We start from the raw sequence: 13,746 nt of genomic DNA on the forward strand, positions 1-13,746 counted from the left end.
TCTCTCTACTGTTTTCCTGTTAATTCATTCTCTCACGTGTTGTGTCCGGCTGTGCCCCTCCCCTCCCGTGCCCACTGTCAGTACATTGTTGCTCCTTACAACCTGCCACCTCGCTTTTCCTTGAGCCTCCATAGAAAAAGAACACGTGGTCCAGAAACCCTGGGCACATTTTGAAGAACGATACCTGCAACAAACAACTAAGTTTATTATTGTTCTTTGGTGCAAAACAAAACATGATTATGTGTACATGGATGTGACCGCTTCAACATGCACAGGCATCACTTGATACGCAACAGGTTGAGGTGCATCACCTGATATGGATTGGGTGAGCTTAGCTCACTGTGCTGCACGCATTTGTCTTTGCATTAGTTCAGTTAATTGTGAATTAGACGCCCTAATATGACGGAGGATATTGTTAGACAGAAAATTCGCGCTGTATGCTTGTATTCTGTATCTGGAAATTCGGCTGAAGTTCATAGACAACTTGTCACAGAAGGTGGCGCTGACGCAATTGACAGAAGAACCATCGGCAGAATAAACAAGCAGTTTGATGAAACTGGCAGCATTCTTCCAAAACAGTCACCAGGTAGGCCTCGTACTGTTCGAACTGAGGGTTGCAGAGCGGTCATTCAACAACAACTCGACAGTAACACACTATTATCAACTCGTCGTTTATCAAACGTCACCAACATAAGCCGATAATCGATTCAAAGAATACTGAAAGACCTTAATGTGAAACCATACATACCCAGGCTGAGATGGGGAGAACTTGCTGGAAGTACTAAATCTAGGCTTTAAATCTTGAACTGGAAGTCTCTGCAGCACCTCACAAATCTAGGCTTTATGGGAGAGTGGCCAGAGCGAAACAACTCCTGAGAAAAAGGCACATGACAGCACACCTGGAGTTTGCAAAAAAAGGCACGTAAAAGATTCTGGTAGCATGAGGAAAAATATTCTGTGGTCTGAAGAGACGGAAATTGAACTCTTTGGCTTGAATGCAAAGCATGATGTCTGGCGGAAACAGAGTACAGCTCATCACCCATCTGACACCATCCCTACCCTGAAGCATGGCGGTGGCAGTATCATGGGAACAATGTTTGGAGCAAATTCGTGAGGTGAACCTGCTTCAGAGTGGAAAAAAACCTAAGACTGCGGTGAAGATTTACATTCCAACAGGACAATGACCCCAAGCATAGAGCCAAAGTAACACTGGAATGGCTTCAGAACAAGAACGTGAAAGTCCTTGGGTGGCCCAGACTTGAATCCCTTTGGGAATCTTGAAGATTGCTGTTCACCGACACTCCCCATCCAACTTGACAGAGCTTGAGGAAATCTGCAAGGAAGAATGGGAGAAACTTCCCAAATCTTGATACTGACATACCCAAGAATACTCGGAGCTGTAATCGCTGCCAAAGGCACTTCTACAAAGTATTGACTCAGAGGGTTGAATGAATGAATGAATGATCGTTTTAAGGCCATTTTCCCCGCTAGAGCGGGGGTTAGCCTTGCGGACCCCATGACAATCATGGTTCCCTGTTTGAGGTAATGTTTTTATGGCCGGATGCCCTTCCTGACGCCAACCCTTAGTCGCCTCTTACGATGCGCAGGGATACGGTGTACCTATTCTAAGCCGGGGTACACACCGGGATCATTCATCCCAGCAAGCTGGTACTCAATTTGCCGACCTCGGAAGGATGACAGGCTGAGTCAACCCCCCTGGCGTTAATTGAGCGATCGACTGGGATTTGAACCCAGGATCCTAGGATCCCAAGCCGGCCCCCTAACCGCTAAGCCAACACCAGGCTTATGTAAATTAGATTTGTAAATGAATACTTATGTAAATTAGATATTTCCGTATTGCATTTTCAATGAGAAAAAAAGAAAGAGTTTCCTTGAAGAAACTCTTTGACATTATGGGATAACCCAACAAAAGGTGAAAAAAGGCAAGGGTCGTGAATACTTTCTGAAGGCACTGTGTGTGTGTATACACATATATATATATACTAGCTGCATGCACCCGGTGTTGTCCGGGTTCTTTTTCAATGAATTTAATCTTCTGTGCATGGGTCTGACAGGAGCCAGGTATCAGTTAGTGCTCAACGATTCCTTGTTCTTTCTTCTGTCGGGCCCTGCGAGAGAGAATTTTGAAAGAAGAAGAAGATTTATTGCGAAATGGGCCCAGCCCGGCCTCGCCACCTAGCCTATAACCTTCCTGGGGCCCAGCCCGACATTTTTAGTTTCAGAGGTTTCCTCCTATTTTTAACCGTTCAGGAGATTAGCGCGTGCAGACAAACAAACAAACAAACAAACAAACAAAAACTTTCTTTTATATATATAGATAGAAGATATATATATACAGACTTGGCATTTAATATGGAATATTTTTTTTGTGGGGGTGAACTTACTTTTCAAGATGACTTCGAACCAAAAGTTCATTGGAATTATGTTGAAATTATTCTCGATTTTGTTAATGTGACCTTTAGAAGAAACAAAAACCACATTTGACATTTCGAAGCAAATAAATTGATCCTTGAAAGTGATGTAAACTGATATCGAACTCAATTCACAGACAGTACTGTGTTAAACTTCTGTACGTTTTCCAGAAGTATCTCTTTATTTTGCACATTAACCAAATTTTTTTTCAACAAAAGCAAAAGCTAAATTATGACTGGGATTACGGACAGTAAAATTACAGTTCAGTACTTCGTGTAACCCCCACGAGCATTCAGGAGAGCACGTACACGTCGAGGCATGCTGTTCACGAGATTTGCCAAGGTTTGGACAGGAATCGCTTGCCATGCAGTGACAATAGTCTGCTGCAATTCACGCACAGAGGTAGGCTGCTGGTCCAAGTTGTCGATTTGACGCGTTAATTCTGCCCACAAGTTCTCTATCGGATTCATATCCGGGGACATGGCAGGCCACTCCATATGCTCTACACCACGGTCAGCAAGAAAGTGTTGGATCATGCGAGCACGATGAGGCCGTGCATTGTCATCTTGGAAGACAAAGTTTCCTCTAAAGGCTGCACGAGCAAATGGAAGGAATGTTTCTTCCAGAATGACCCTGTACTTGAACTGGTTCAGGTTTCCATTCAGAACAACCAGGTCAGTTTTGCCCCCTGCATGAAAAGCAGCCCAAACGGTCACCCCACCACCTCCAGCTTGGACTCTTGGCACCATACAATCTTCGTTGTGGGCTTCATGCACTTGTCTGCGCACTCGGACGTGGCCATCTTGACGATAGACCAGAAATCTAGATTCGTCACTGAAGGTCACGTGATTCCATTGTCCTGGCTGCCATTGACGGTGCTCTCTGGCCCACTGCAATCGGCGCTGGCTGTGTTGTCTGGTCAGGCGTGGCTTTCTCAGGGGACGCCTGGCATGACAGCCTGCTTGAACCAGTCGTTGGTTGACTAGCCTTCTGGATACAGCACATTTGTCAGTTGCTGCCACTCAGCCCTAAGCGGGTTTGCTGCCTTGGTACGGCCATTGCAGACTAACCGGTGCAGGTGGCGATAATCTCTCCTTGTGGTTCTGCGTGGACATCCTGGCCTAGGTATTGGAGTAGGGACACCCCTCTGAGCATTTCGTTTCAGGATCTTTGACACCTGACCTTGAGTGATGGCCATAGTGCCGAGCAATAGCACGCTGTTTCATGCCAGAATTTCGTAAAGCCACGACTCCATGACAAACAGCATTGTCAAGTTACGGACCATCTCCAGAGGAAGCGGCAATAACTTTTGGAGACGTGCAGCAGTTGTTTTCCACTAATACAGAATGCAACAACCCTTATATACCCGATTGTGAAGCCAATCGTCAAATGTACCTGTCCTTACATTTTGTCACGCCACCTGTGATATAATCCTGTTATTGACTTCTTGCTGCGAAAGACAATCAGTGACATGGTTCTTTCAACAAAGACATCACCGAAGGGTAAAAGAAACTCACCAGATTGATATACTGAGTTCAGAAAGTCAACCCAAGTCAAGAAAAAAAATATATTCCATATTAAATGCCAAGTCTGTGTGTGTGTATGTATATATGTATGTATAGTCTGTGTATATATATATCCACACACACAGATTTGGCATTTAATATGGAATATATTTTTTTTCTTGACTTGGGTTGACTTTCTGAACTCAGTATATCAATCTGGTGAGTTTCTTTTACCCTTCGGTGATGTCTTTGTTGAAAGAACCATGTCACTGATTGTTGAAAACTGTTGTTGAAAGAACCATGTCACTGTATATATATATATATATATATATATATATATATATATATATATATATATATATATATATATATATATATATATATATATGTATATATATATATATACATACATACATATATACATACACATACATACATACACACACACACACACACACACACACACACACACACACACACACACACACACACACACACACACACACACACACACACACACACACACACACACACAACACACACACGTATATGCCTTGGTGAATTGTCATAAAGAAATCATGCCGCGTAAAACTGACATCTGAAGCAATTACAGTAATAGGCCACAAGAGCCTGCGGGACCTCACTTTGCTCGATGAAAGTTCAAACAAAAGCTTGACAACATGTGCCACAATTTTTTGCACGGATGAATTGATAAGCAAATTGTGAGAATATGTTTTTTGACGACTTGCCACCGTCATGGACAAAATGTCTCATTCAGTGATGAGAAATGTTCTCAAAACTAGAAATCGAGGGGAGAGGGATTTGGTGTTTCTCCACAAATTGAGATATGGTGGAACATTCGGTCCGAGACAAAATGATCATGTCCTACGGAACAGATGACTAAAAGCACGTATTCAAATGAAACCAGTATCCTTTAGCCCTTCTAAATCACTGTCTCGCATTGGTAATGTCAGGATCGTTTCACTTATGGCTCTTTACTGTGGCCTTTCATTCTTCTTTCTTGGCCTTTGTACAAATGATGACCTGAAAATACCATAAAGAGCATTATAGCAATCATGGAGCACAACACACAAAACTCAGGGATGAAATTGCATGTTTGTGTCACCCGATATGAATGGAGACGAGATGGCAACAATGAATGTTCAAACATGTACCAAATATGGAGCGTATTCATATTAAAAATAGAGAGTTCATAGACCACCTTACCCCACACAGTGTTTCAAGTATATAATGCAATTTAACTAAAATATAGATTGTAAAGGTCATACAATAAAATTAATCTCAGAAGTTTACCGCTGTTGACGCAGTGTCTGTTGCACCACCTTATTTAACAAATTACAATAGTTATTCCTGCCTGTTGTTTGTGTCCGTTATAACGTCTTAAAACAGTAAATTTCCTGTTTGGATAGATTTTCAATTTTGTTCGACTGCCAGACAGGTAGACAGAGTAAAAATATCTCACTCCTTTCTGCACATGCACGATTGAGACATATTCAGAGCCAAATTACTGCTAAATTACAGGTTTGCTTTCCGATTCATGTTCTGATTTGTGTTCAAAATAGAATATTCAGTTTAAGTTAAGTTGTTCCTCGATCATAAACTGTCGTTTGTGGACGGATAGACACAGACAGACAGATGGGAACCTATTGCTTAACCCTGCGTTTTGCTTCTCGTGCACAGGGTAATTGCCAATCGGAGAGTGAAGGACAGCCTCTCTCCGCTGTCCAAGCAGATCCATGGATGGGTATTCTACCATTTCTCCTCTGGTGGTACACTCCCTGCACTCAGTGTCATTCAATCCTCACACCAAATAATCGAGTCATTCACTTTTTCAACCTCTGAAAGTCCAGTATTTCTCCTCAACTCAGTAGGTACGGCATCCTAGGCCCCCATCTTATTCCTAATCCAGTATTTCTGCTCAACTCAGTAGGTACGGCATTCTAGGCCCCCATCTTATTCCTAATCTTCATCAATGATGTAACGGACTCTCTTGAAAATCCTCTTTATCTCTTTACTGATGAATCCACTCTCTGCCGTGACATCCCTAATCTTTCCGACAGACAGGCAGCAGCCTCTTCCCTCTCCTCAGACCTTCATGGAATCACACGCTGGTCAAACACTGGGAATATGTCTTTCAATCCTAAGAAATCCCACACACTCACTCTTTCTCCGAAAGGACCAAACCCGCAAATCGTCACATCTATTTCCTCAACAACCCTGTTGAAGAGATTCAGTCACTCAAATTCTTGTGTCTCACTCTCAGCCATGATCTCTCTTGGGAAAGCCGCATTTCAAAGTTGGCCTTCAAAGCCAGATGCCTACTGGGCATCTTCATCATGCAAAGTCCTTCCTTAGCACACCTGAGCTCCTATCCACCTCCAACGCCTTCATCCGCAGCTTGATGGAGTACTGCTCTCCCCTCTGAGCTGGCTCCACAGCCTCACATCTTGCTCAGCTTGACGTCATGGAAACCAAGGCTTTCAACATCATCGGAATCTCTCATGATGAAGCTAAGTCTATGGGCCTATCACTTCGTCATCTCGGACAGTTCGGTGGTCTCTCTGTCTTCTTCTTCCTCATTTCTGGTCTTGCACACTCTGCCCTCTCCGTACTCTGTAACCCACAGGTATCTGCAGGAAGCACGCGGTCCACCAGCAACCCCCTCCTTGTGAAACTGCCTAAATCCATAACCATTGCTCACCTCCACCTATTCGTTTCTCTTTTTTTTATTCCTGTGTAATTGCCTTCCATACTCTCTTTAATCTCATTCTTCCCTCCAGGTCTTCAAGACAGCTGTTCACCACCATCCTAGGCCATCACACATCCAAAACCATGATCTTATCGACACCCGTTAAACTATCCTCAGCCCTCCCAGAATTTTGTTTATGTATCCATCTTGTCCACCCCTTGTGTTCTTCCCTAACTATCATCGTTACCTGCATCCCTTGTTTATCAGTTTCCGTCTACTTTCTCCCTCCACCCAGCTGTTGGCATTTCCCCTTTTTCCTGCTGTTCCCTTCGCTATGTTGTGTCCTGATCTGTTCTGTGTCATGGCTCTTCCATGAAACTAGTCTATGTATATGAAAAATTAAAAACTCATCCGTAACACTAATCCTTATGGTTTTTCTCAGGGATGGAATTGCTTCTCTGCAATGCCAAACAGGAAATTAGAGCTGTCTCCCTCGACATATCACGTGCCTTCGATACGGTCTGGCACCCCGCTCTGCTAACCAAACTCTCCTCCTTTGGTATCCATTGAAATCTCCACGCATGGCTGGCGGACTTCCTCTCTCGTCGTAGTCAACGTGTGGCCCTGAATGGGTTTCTCTCATCTCCTCTTCCTGTTCAGGCTGGAGTTCCCCAAGGCAGTGTTCTGGGCCCTGTGCTTTTTCTGGTCTTCATCAATGATCTCTCTGACTCTCTTGAAAATCCTCTCTATCTCTTTGCTGATGACTCCACTCTCTGTCGCTCCATTCCTCATCCCTCAGTTCGGCAGTCTGCAGCCTCCTCACTCTCTGCAGACCTGGACAAAATCACAGACTGGGCAAACAAGTCGAACATGTCTTTCAATCCTGACAAATCTCACACTCTTACGATGTCTCTCCGAAAAGACCGACTGGACAACCCTCCCATCTACTTTCTGAATAATCCTCTCCAAGAAGTTCTGTCACTCAAGCTTTTGGGTCTCACTATCTGCCATGATCTTTCCTGGGAAAACCACATTTCAAATCTGGCCTCCAAAGCCAGTCGCCGACTGGGCATCCTCCGTCGTGCGAAGTCCTTCCTTGGCACACCTGAGCTCCTCATCACATACAAGGCTTTCATCCGCAGCTCAATGGAATACTGCTCTCCCCTCTGGGCTGGTGCTCCTGCCTCACACCTAGCTCGTCTTCACGCTGTTGAAACCAAAGCGTTCAGAATCATTGGAATCTCCCGCGATGAAGCTAACTCCGAGGGCCTTTCACTTACTCACCGCAGGCAGGTTGGTGGTCTTTCCGTCTGCTACCGACTCCTCTCCGGCCTTGCTCCCCCAGCTCTCTCTGGGCTCTGTCCCCCAAATATTCCTGCAGGTCGCACAAGATCTGCCTGCAACCCTCTTATGGTTAAACTGCCAAAATCAAGACTCTCTGCTCACCTTCACTCCTTCATTCCTCTTTTCTCCCACCTCTGGAACAAACACCCTCACTCTCTTCAATCCCACTCCTCCCTCCAGGTCTTTAAAACGGCTGTTCACCACCATCTCTTATCTTCCCCAATCCAAAATCTTGATCTTTTCTACCCCTTGTAATTCACCCCAAATCCACTTTTTTGAGGTGACTTTTGTCTTCTTTCCTGGAAGTCCTTGGTGTCCTTGCGTTTTATACCTATCCTGCCTCCCCCCCAGGCCCTCTGCCTCCCACACATCTCCCGATGTCCCTGCCCTCAAATGTTGCGTTTGTGTGCTTCCTCCCCTTCTCTCCCCATCTTGTCGACCGCTCCCCTTTTTATATAATTTGTTTGCTTGTTTGTTTGATAAATGTTAGCTCTTTCACGAGCCTCGACTCTGTATACAAAAAAAACAAAAAAAAACTCCCCCACTCCCTTCAATCCCACTCCTCCCTCCAGGTCACTCAGGCCGACTGGGACGGTCTTCAAGCAGCCATCAATCGTCTGGATTGGTCTCCCATCTCCACTGCCTCTGACATCAATTCTTCCTGGGAATTCTTCCAAAGCAAACTGATCTCTCTCATGCACAGATTTATCCCATCTCGCCTTCAGTTGTCTTACCCTTCTTCCCGTCCATGGTACACTGAATCTTGTGGTGAGGCAGTTGCCCTGAAACAACTTGCCTTTGCCTCTTGGAAGGCTAATCCAACTGAAGGAAATCTCAGTTCCTTCCACCAAGCTCGGAACAAGTGTGTGTCTACCCTCAGGAGTGCCAGGAAGCACTATCTCTCCTCACTCAAGAATGAACTCTCAAACCTGTCTCCTTCCTCCAAATCCTGGTGGCGTCTGGTCAAATCCGTTTCTGGTGTTTGTTCCCACTCCATCCCCTCCCTTACCTCAAATGGCCACACAGTTGACATCGCACGTGACAAAGCCGAATGCCTCAACTCTGTGTTTGCCTCAAAATCCTTAGTCCCAAACCCATCTCTCTCTGTTCCCACCTTTCCCAGTCGAACCAAACTGCTCCTGGACTCTGTGACCTTCTCTCCTGACAAGGTGGAGGAGTTTTTGTCAAACCTCGACTCTGATTCTGCAACTGGACCAGATGGCATCAGCCCACGGGTCCTAAAATCCTGCTCTGCCGCTCTATCTCACCCTCTCTCTGTTCTTTTCACCCTATCTTTTGCTCAAGGTCATCTGCCAGCATCCTGGAAATCAGCAAACATTACCGCTTTACACAAAAAAGGTGCAAAAACAGATCCTTGCAACTACAGACCAATCAGCCTGCTCCCAATTATCAGCAAAGTCATGGAATCCATCATTGCTTCGGATATGAAATCTTTCCTCTTCTCCAATGGCTTGATCTCTGATCATCAATTTGGTTTCAGACCAGGTCACTCTACTCTGGACATGCTGCTTCTGCTGTCTCAACAATGGATGGAGGTCCTCAATGCCAAACAGGAAATCAGAGCTGTCTCCCTTGACATATCACGTGCCTTCGATACGGTCTGGCACCCAGCTCTGCTCACCAAACTCTCCTCCTATGGTATCCATGGAAATCTCCATGCATGGCTTGCGGACTTCCTCTCTGGTCGTAGTCAACGTGTGGCCCTGAATGGATTTCTCCCATCTCCCCTTCCCGTTCAGGCTGGAGTTCCCCAAGGCAGTGTGCTGGGCCCTGTGCTTTTTCTGGTCTGTATCAATGATCTCTCCGACTCTCTGGAAAATCCTCTGTATCTCTTTGCTGATGACTCCACTCTCTGCCGCTCCATTCCTCTTCCCTCAGATCGGCAGTCTGCAGCCTCCTCACTCTCTGAAGACCTGGACAAAATCACAGACTGGTCAAACATGTGGAACATGTCTTTCAATCCTGACAAATCTCACACTCTTACTATGTCTCTCCGAAAAGATCGACTGGACAACCCTCCCATCTACTTTCTCAACAATCCTCTCCAAGAAGTTCTGTCGCTCAAGCTTTTGGGTCTCACCATCTGCCATGATCTTTCTTGGGAAAACCACATTTCCAAGCTGGCCTCCAAAGCCAGTTGCCGACTGGGCATCCTCCGTCGTGCGAAGTCCTTCCTAGGCACACCTGAGCTCCTCACCACATACAAGGCTTTCATCCGCAGCTCAATGGAATACTGTTCTCCCCTATGGGCTGGTGCTCCTGCCTCACACCTGGCTCGGCTTCACGCTGTTGAATCCAAAGCTTTCAGAATCATTGGAATCTCCCGCGATGAAGCTATCTCTGAGGGCCTTTCACTCACTCACCGCAGGCAGGTAGGTGGTCTTTCTGTCTTCTACCGACTCCTCTCCGGCCTTGCTCCCCCAGCTCTCTCTGTGCTCTGTCCCCCAAATATTCCTACAGGTCGCACAAGATCTGCCAGCCACCCTATGATGGTTAAACTGCCGAAATCTCGGCTCTCTGCTCACCTTCACTCTTTCATTCCTCTTTTCTCCCGCCTCTGGAACAAACTCCCACACTCACTTCAATCACACTCCTCCCTCCAGGTCTTCAAAACAGCTGTTCACCACCATCTCTTATCTTCCCCCATCCAAAACCTTGATCTTTTCTACCCCCACTAATTCACCCCAGATCCACCTTGTTTGAAATTCCAACTTCTTTCCTGGAAGTCTTGGCAGTGTCCATATGTTTTATACCTCTCCCACCCCCCCCCCCCTTCCCATGCCTCCCCCCCAAAGCCCTCTCCCTCCCACAGTTCTCTCGATGTCTCCATGTCTCTCGGTCCCTGCTCTCAAATGTTGTGTTTGTGTCCTTCCCCCTCTCTCCCCATCTTGTCTACCGCTCCCGATGTTATTTGTTTTGTGTGTCTGTTTGTCTTTCTGTGTGATTAATGTTCGCTCTTTCACGAGCCTCGATCTTGTATACAAAAAAAAAGAAAAGAAAAAAACAAAAAAAAAGGTCTTTAAAACAGCTGTTCACCACCATCTCTTATCTTCCCCCATTCAAAACCTTGATCTTTTCTACCCCCGGTAATTCACCCCAGAGTCCTTGCAGTGTTCATATGTTTTATACCTCTCCCACCTCCCCCGAAGTCCTCCCGATGTCCCTGCTCTCAAATGTTGTGTTTGTGTCCTTCCCCCTCTCTCCCCATCTTGTCTGCCGCTCCCCTTGTTTTTTGTGTTTTGTGTGTCGGTTTGACTTTTTGTGTGATTAATGTTAGCTCTTTCACGAGCCTCGATCTTGTGTACAAAAAAAAAATAGTTGAAGGTGGCTCCATCTTTTTGTAATCTACCAATGATCATCTTCTGCTAAGTCCAGCTGTTTCCCACTGCCCCATTATTACTGCATCTATCTTCTACCTTCTTTCTGGCATTTGGCTAATCCACGAGTTTTAATTCCTGGAGAGAAAAAAGGACTCTTTCTCTCGAATTAAAAATGTAATTTTGCTTTCTCCTAAAAATAATACTCCCCATGAAGCTCTCACAGTCAGTCCCATGACACCTTTGTAATTGTCATAGCGAATATTTTAAGGTAAATTGCTAAAGATGAAGGGCGCAGGACCCGAGCACCTGAGCATCCACCTGCATGATCGTCACATTGCCTCGGTAGGAGCACGGGCAGTGGCGCAGCATCAACAACAGCGGATACATGGAGTGCATTCCTCAAGGAATAAATAAAACATTATTTCACCTATTTCTTATCACAGGCATGGCTGTAACGTATGACTAAACGCTCGACAACATGAAAGTATCTGGCGCATTGCAAAAGTGTCAGGGCTGATTCCTGCTAAAATCGAGCCGGTCACACAATGTTTTATTTCTATGACGAGCTGTGATAGGAAATAAACGAGCAGTCAATTGGCTGTCGGGCAGATATTATGTGGTTGCTATGGTCTGCATTGTGGACATTCCGCATGCTGTTTCATGCCTAGGTTATCAACCAGGGCGTATCGAGGATACAAACTGTTTGTTTTCATTCAGCACTTCCTAAAAAGCTTTCCATGTCCTTAAAGAATGCTTAATGTACATTCCTACATACTTTCCTTTACTGACCAAATCCCACTGTAAAGTGTGATAGGCACTATATTGTCCAGTCGGGGTTGGCTCCACAATGATCAAGCCTCAGTAACGTCCTGTTGCTAACCTGAATTACAATGAAAGTGGTTATCATGGAAACTGTCTTTACTTTTGGATTCAAATTCCAGGACATTTCATGCAGGTGACACAATTCTCCGATCCTGGGGTCAATGTGTGCAGAGTATAGGCCTGGGCAGTGAATGCAAACCACAGTTTTTGTCTAAAACTTAACCGTTTTGACCAGGTGATGTGTGGTGGCCTTAATAATGGCTACAAGACTGCAGCAACCAGTAAACAATCACAAACACAAACCATTGACAATATTTATTCTAAAAAGGATTTTTCCAAAAAAATCCCTTGGGAAGAGGAACAAGAACAACTGGAGAGTCCATAGAACACCTTACGCCAATACGCCATGCAGTCTTCAGAAACAAGGACATGTGGGCGGTCTCTGCGAGTGGTTTGTCGTGATGATGTAGAATGCCGTAATAATTTGCTTGAGTACAGTAGACCCTCAAATATCGCGGGTTTGAATATTACGGGTTTCGACCAACCAATCGCAGGCAAAACAAAGATTTTATAAGTTGGGAAAAAAAACTTTTTCCCGGAAGTTCACCGCCGTTGATGCAGCGTCTTTTACACCACGTAACTTAACACGTTACATTAGTTATTCGTGTCTGTTTTTCATGTCCTTTATGATATCCTTATAACAGTAAGTTTCCTGTTTGGAATGATTTTCAATTTTATTTCATCATCAGCAAAGCAGGCAGAATAATTTTTTTTATCTCGCTCCTCTTTGCGTATGTGTGATCGGGCAAATTAATAGACGAACTACTGTTAAACTACAGGTTTGTTTTCTTCTTCTTTGTTCAAAATATAACATTCAATTGAAGTTCCTCGATCATAAACTGACATCTGTAAACAGACAGACAGACAGAGTGAACCAATTGCTTAACCTCACTTTTTGCTTTGCGTGCGCGGGATAACTAACAACATCCATAATTTAATAATTAGTTCAACATTGAAGTTTTCTCACTTTATTTGAAACAAAATACGATGCCTGATGTGATCCAGGTTTTAAAATGCAACTACATTTGCCGAACCACAATAACAGATAATTCACAAACTTCTGCATAGAAAGTAATTTCCCGTGTAGTTTGAGGATGCCGATGCACTTTGTGTTTTTTAAGTGAAATGTTAAGAATCTTTAACAAAAAAAAAAAAAAAAAGGAGAAAATTTACCCCTTGGATAAGCTCCCCAACCAAGCCAGTCCAACTGCCATTGGGTTCTGGAGCACCGTAGATGCCATCAGAAACAAGGCGGATGGCGTAGCGGAAGCGCAATATGGCGGCGATCTCCTGGAGAAGATCCACGCAGAAGCCTTGGTAGCGGTCATTTCCACGCAGCTGCTTGTGATTCTCTTTGAGCATCAGGTAAGGGTTCTCCTACAAACAATTATAAGAACAGGAGCAATGACGAACACAATGACGTATCAACCTGTGCCAGACACCAGGACCCTTGAGGGACAATATGTGAAGATACTTGCAAGGTGGAAACATCAGAATGCCGCGCCAAGCGAAAGGAAATCATGAGAACAAG

The 13,746-nt window shown here is 44.8% G+C and overlaps 1 protein-coding gene across 1 annotated transcript in view; it reads right to left on the minus strand.

Annotated features, from left to right (window-relative positions):
• Window positions 1-13,746, minus strand: part of GRIK5 (glutamate ionotropic receptor kainate type subunit 5) — a 516,667-nt gene that overhangs the window by 167,701 nt on the left and 335,220 nt on the right. Inside the window, exon 12 of the mRNA XM_078782648.1 lies at window positions 13,389-13,592. Coding sequence (XP_078638774.1) covers window positions 13,389-13,592 — 204 coding nt within the window. The remainder of the gene's footprint in view (window positions 1-13,388; window positions 13,593-13,746) is intronic.

Source organism: Myxine glutinosa, chromosome 7, assembly GCF_964187855.1.
Source record: "Myxine glutinosa chromosome 7, kmMyxGlut1.1, whole genome shotgun sequence".
NCBI lineage: Eukaryota > Metazoa > Chordata > Myxini > Myxiniformes > Myxinidae > Myxine > Myxine glutinosa.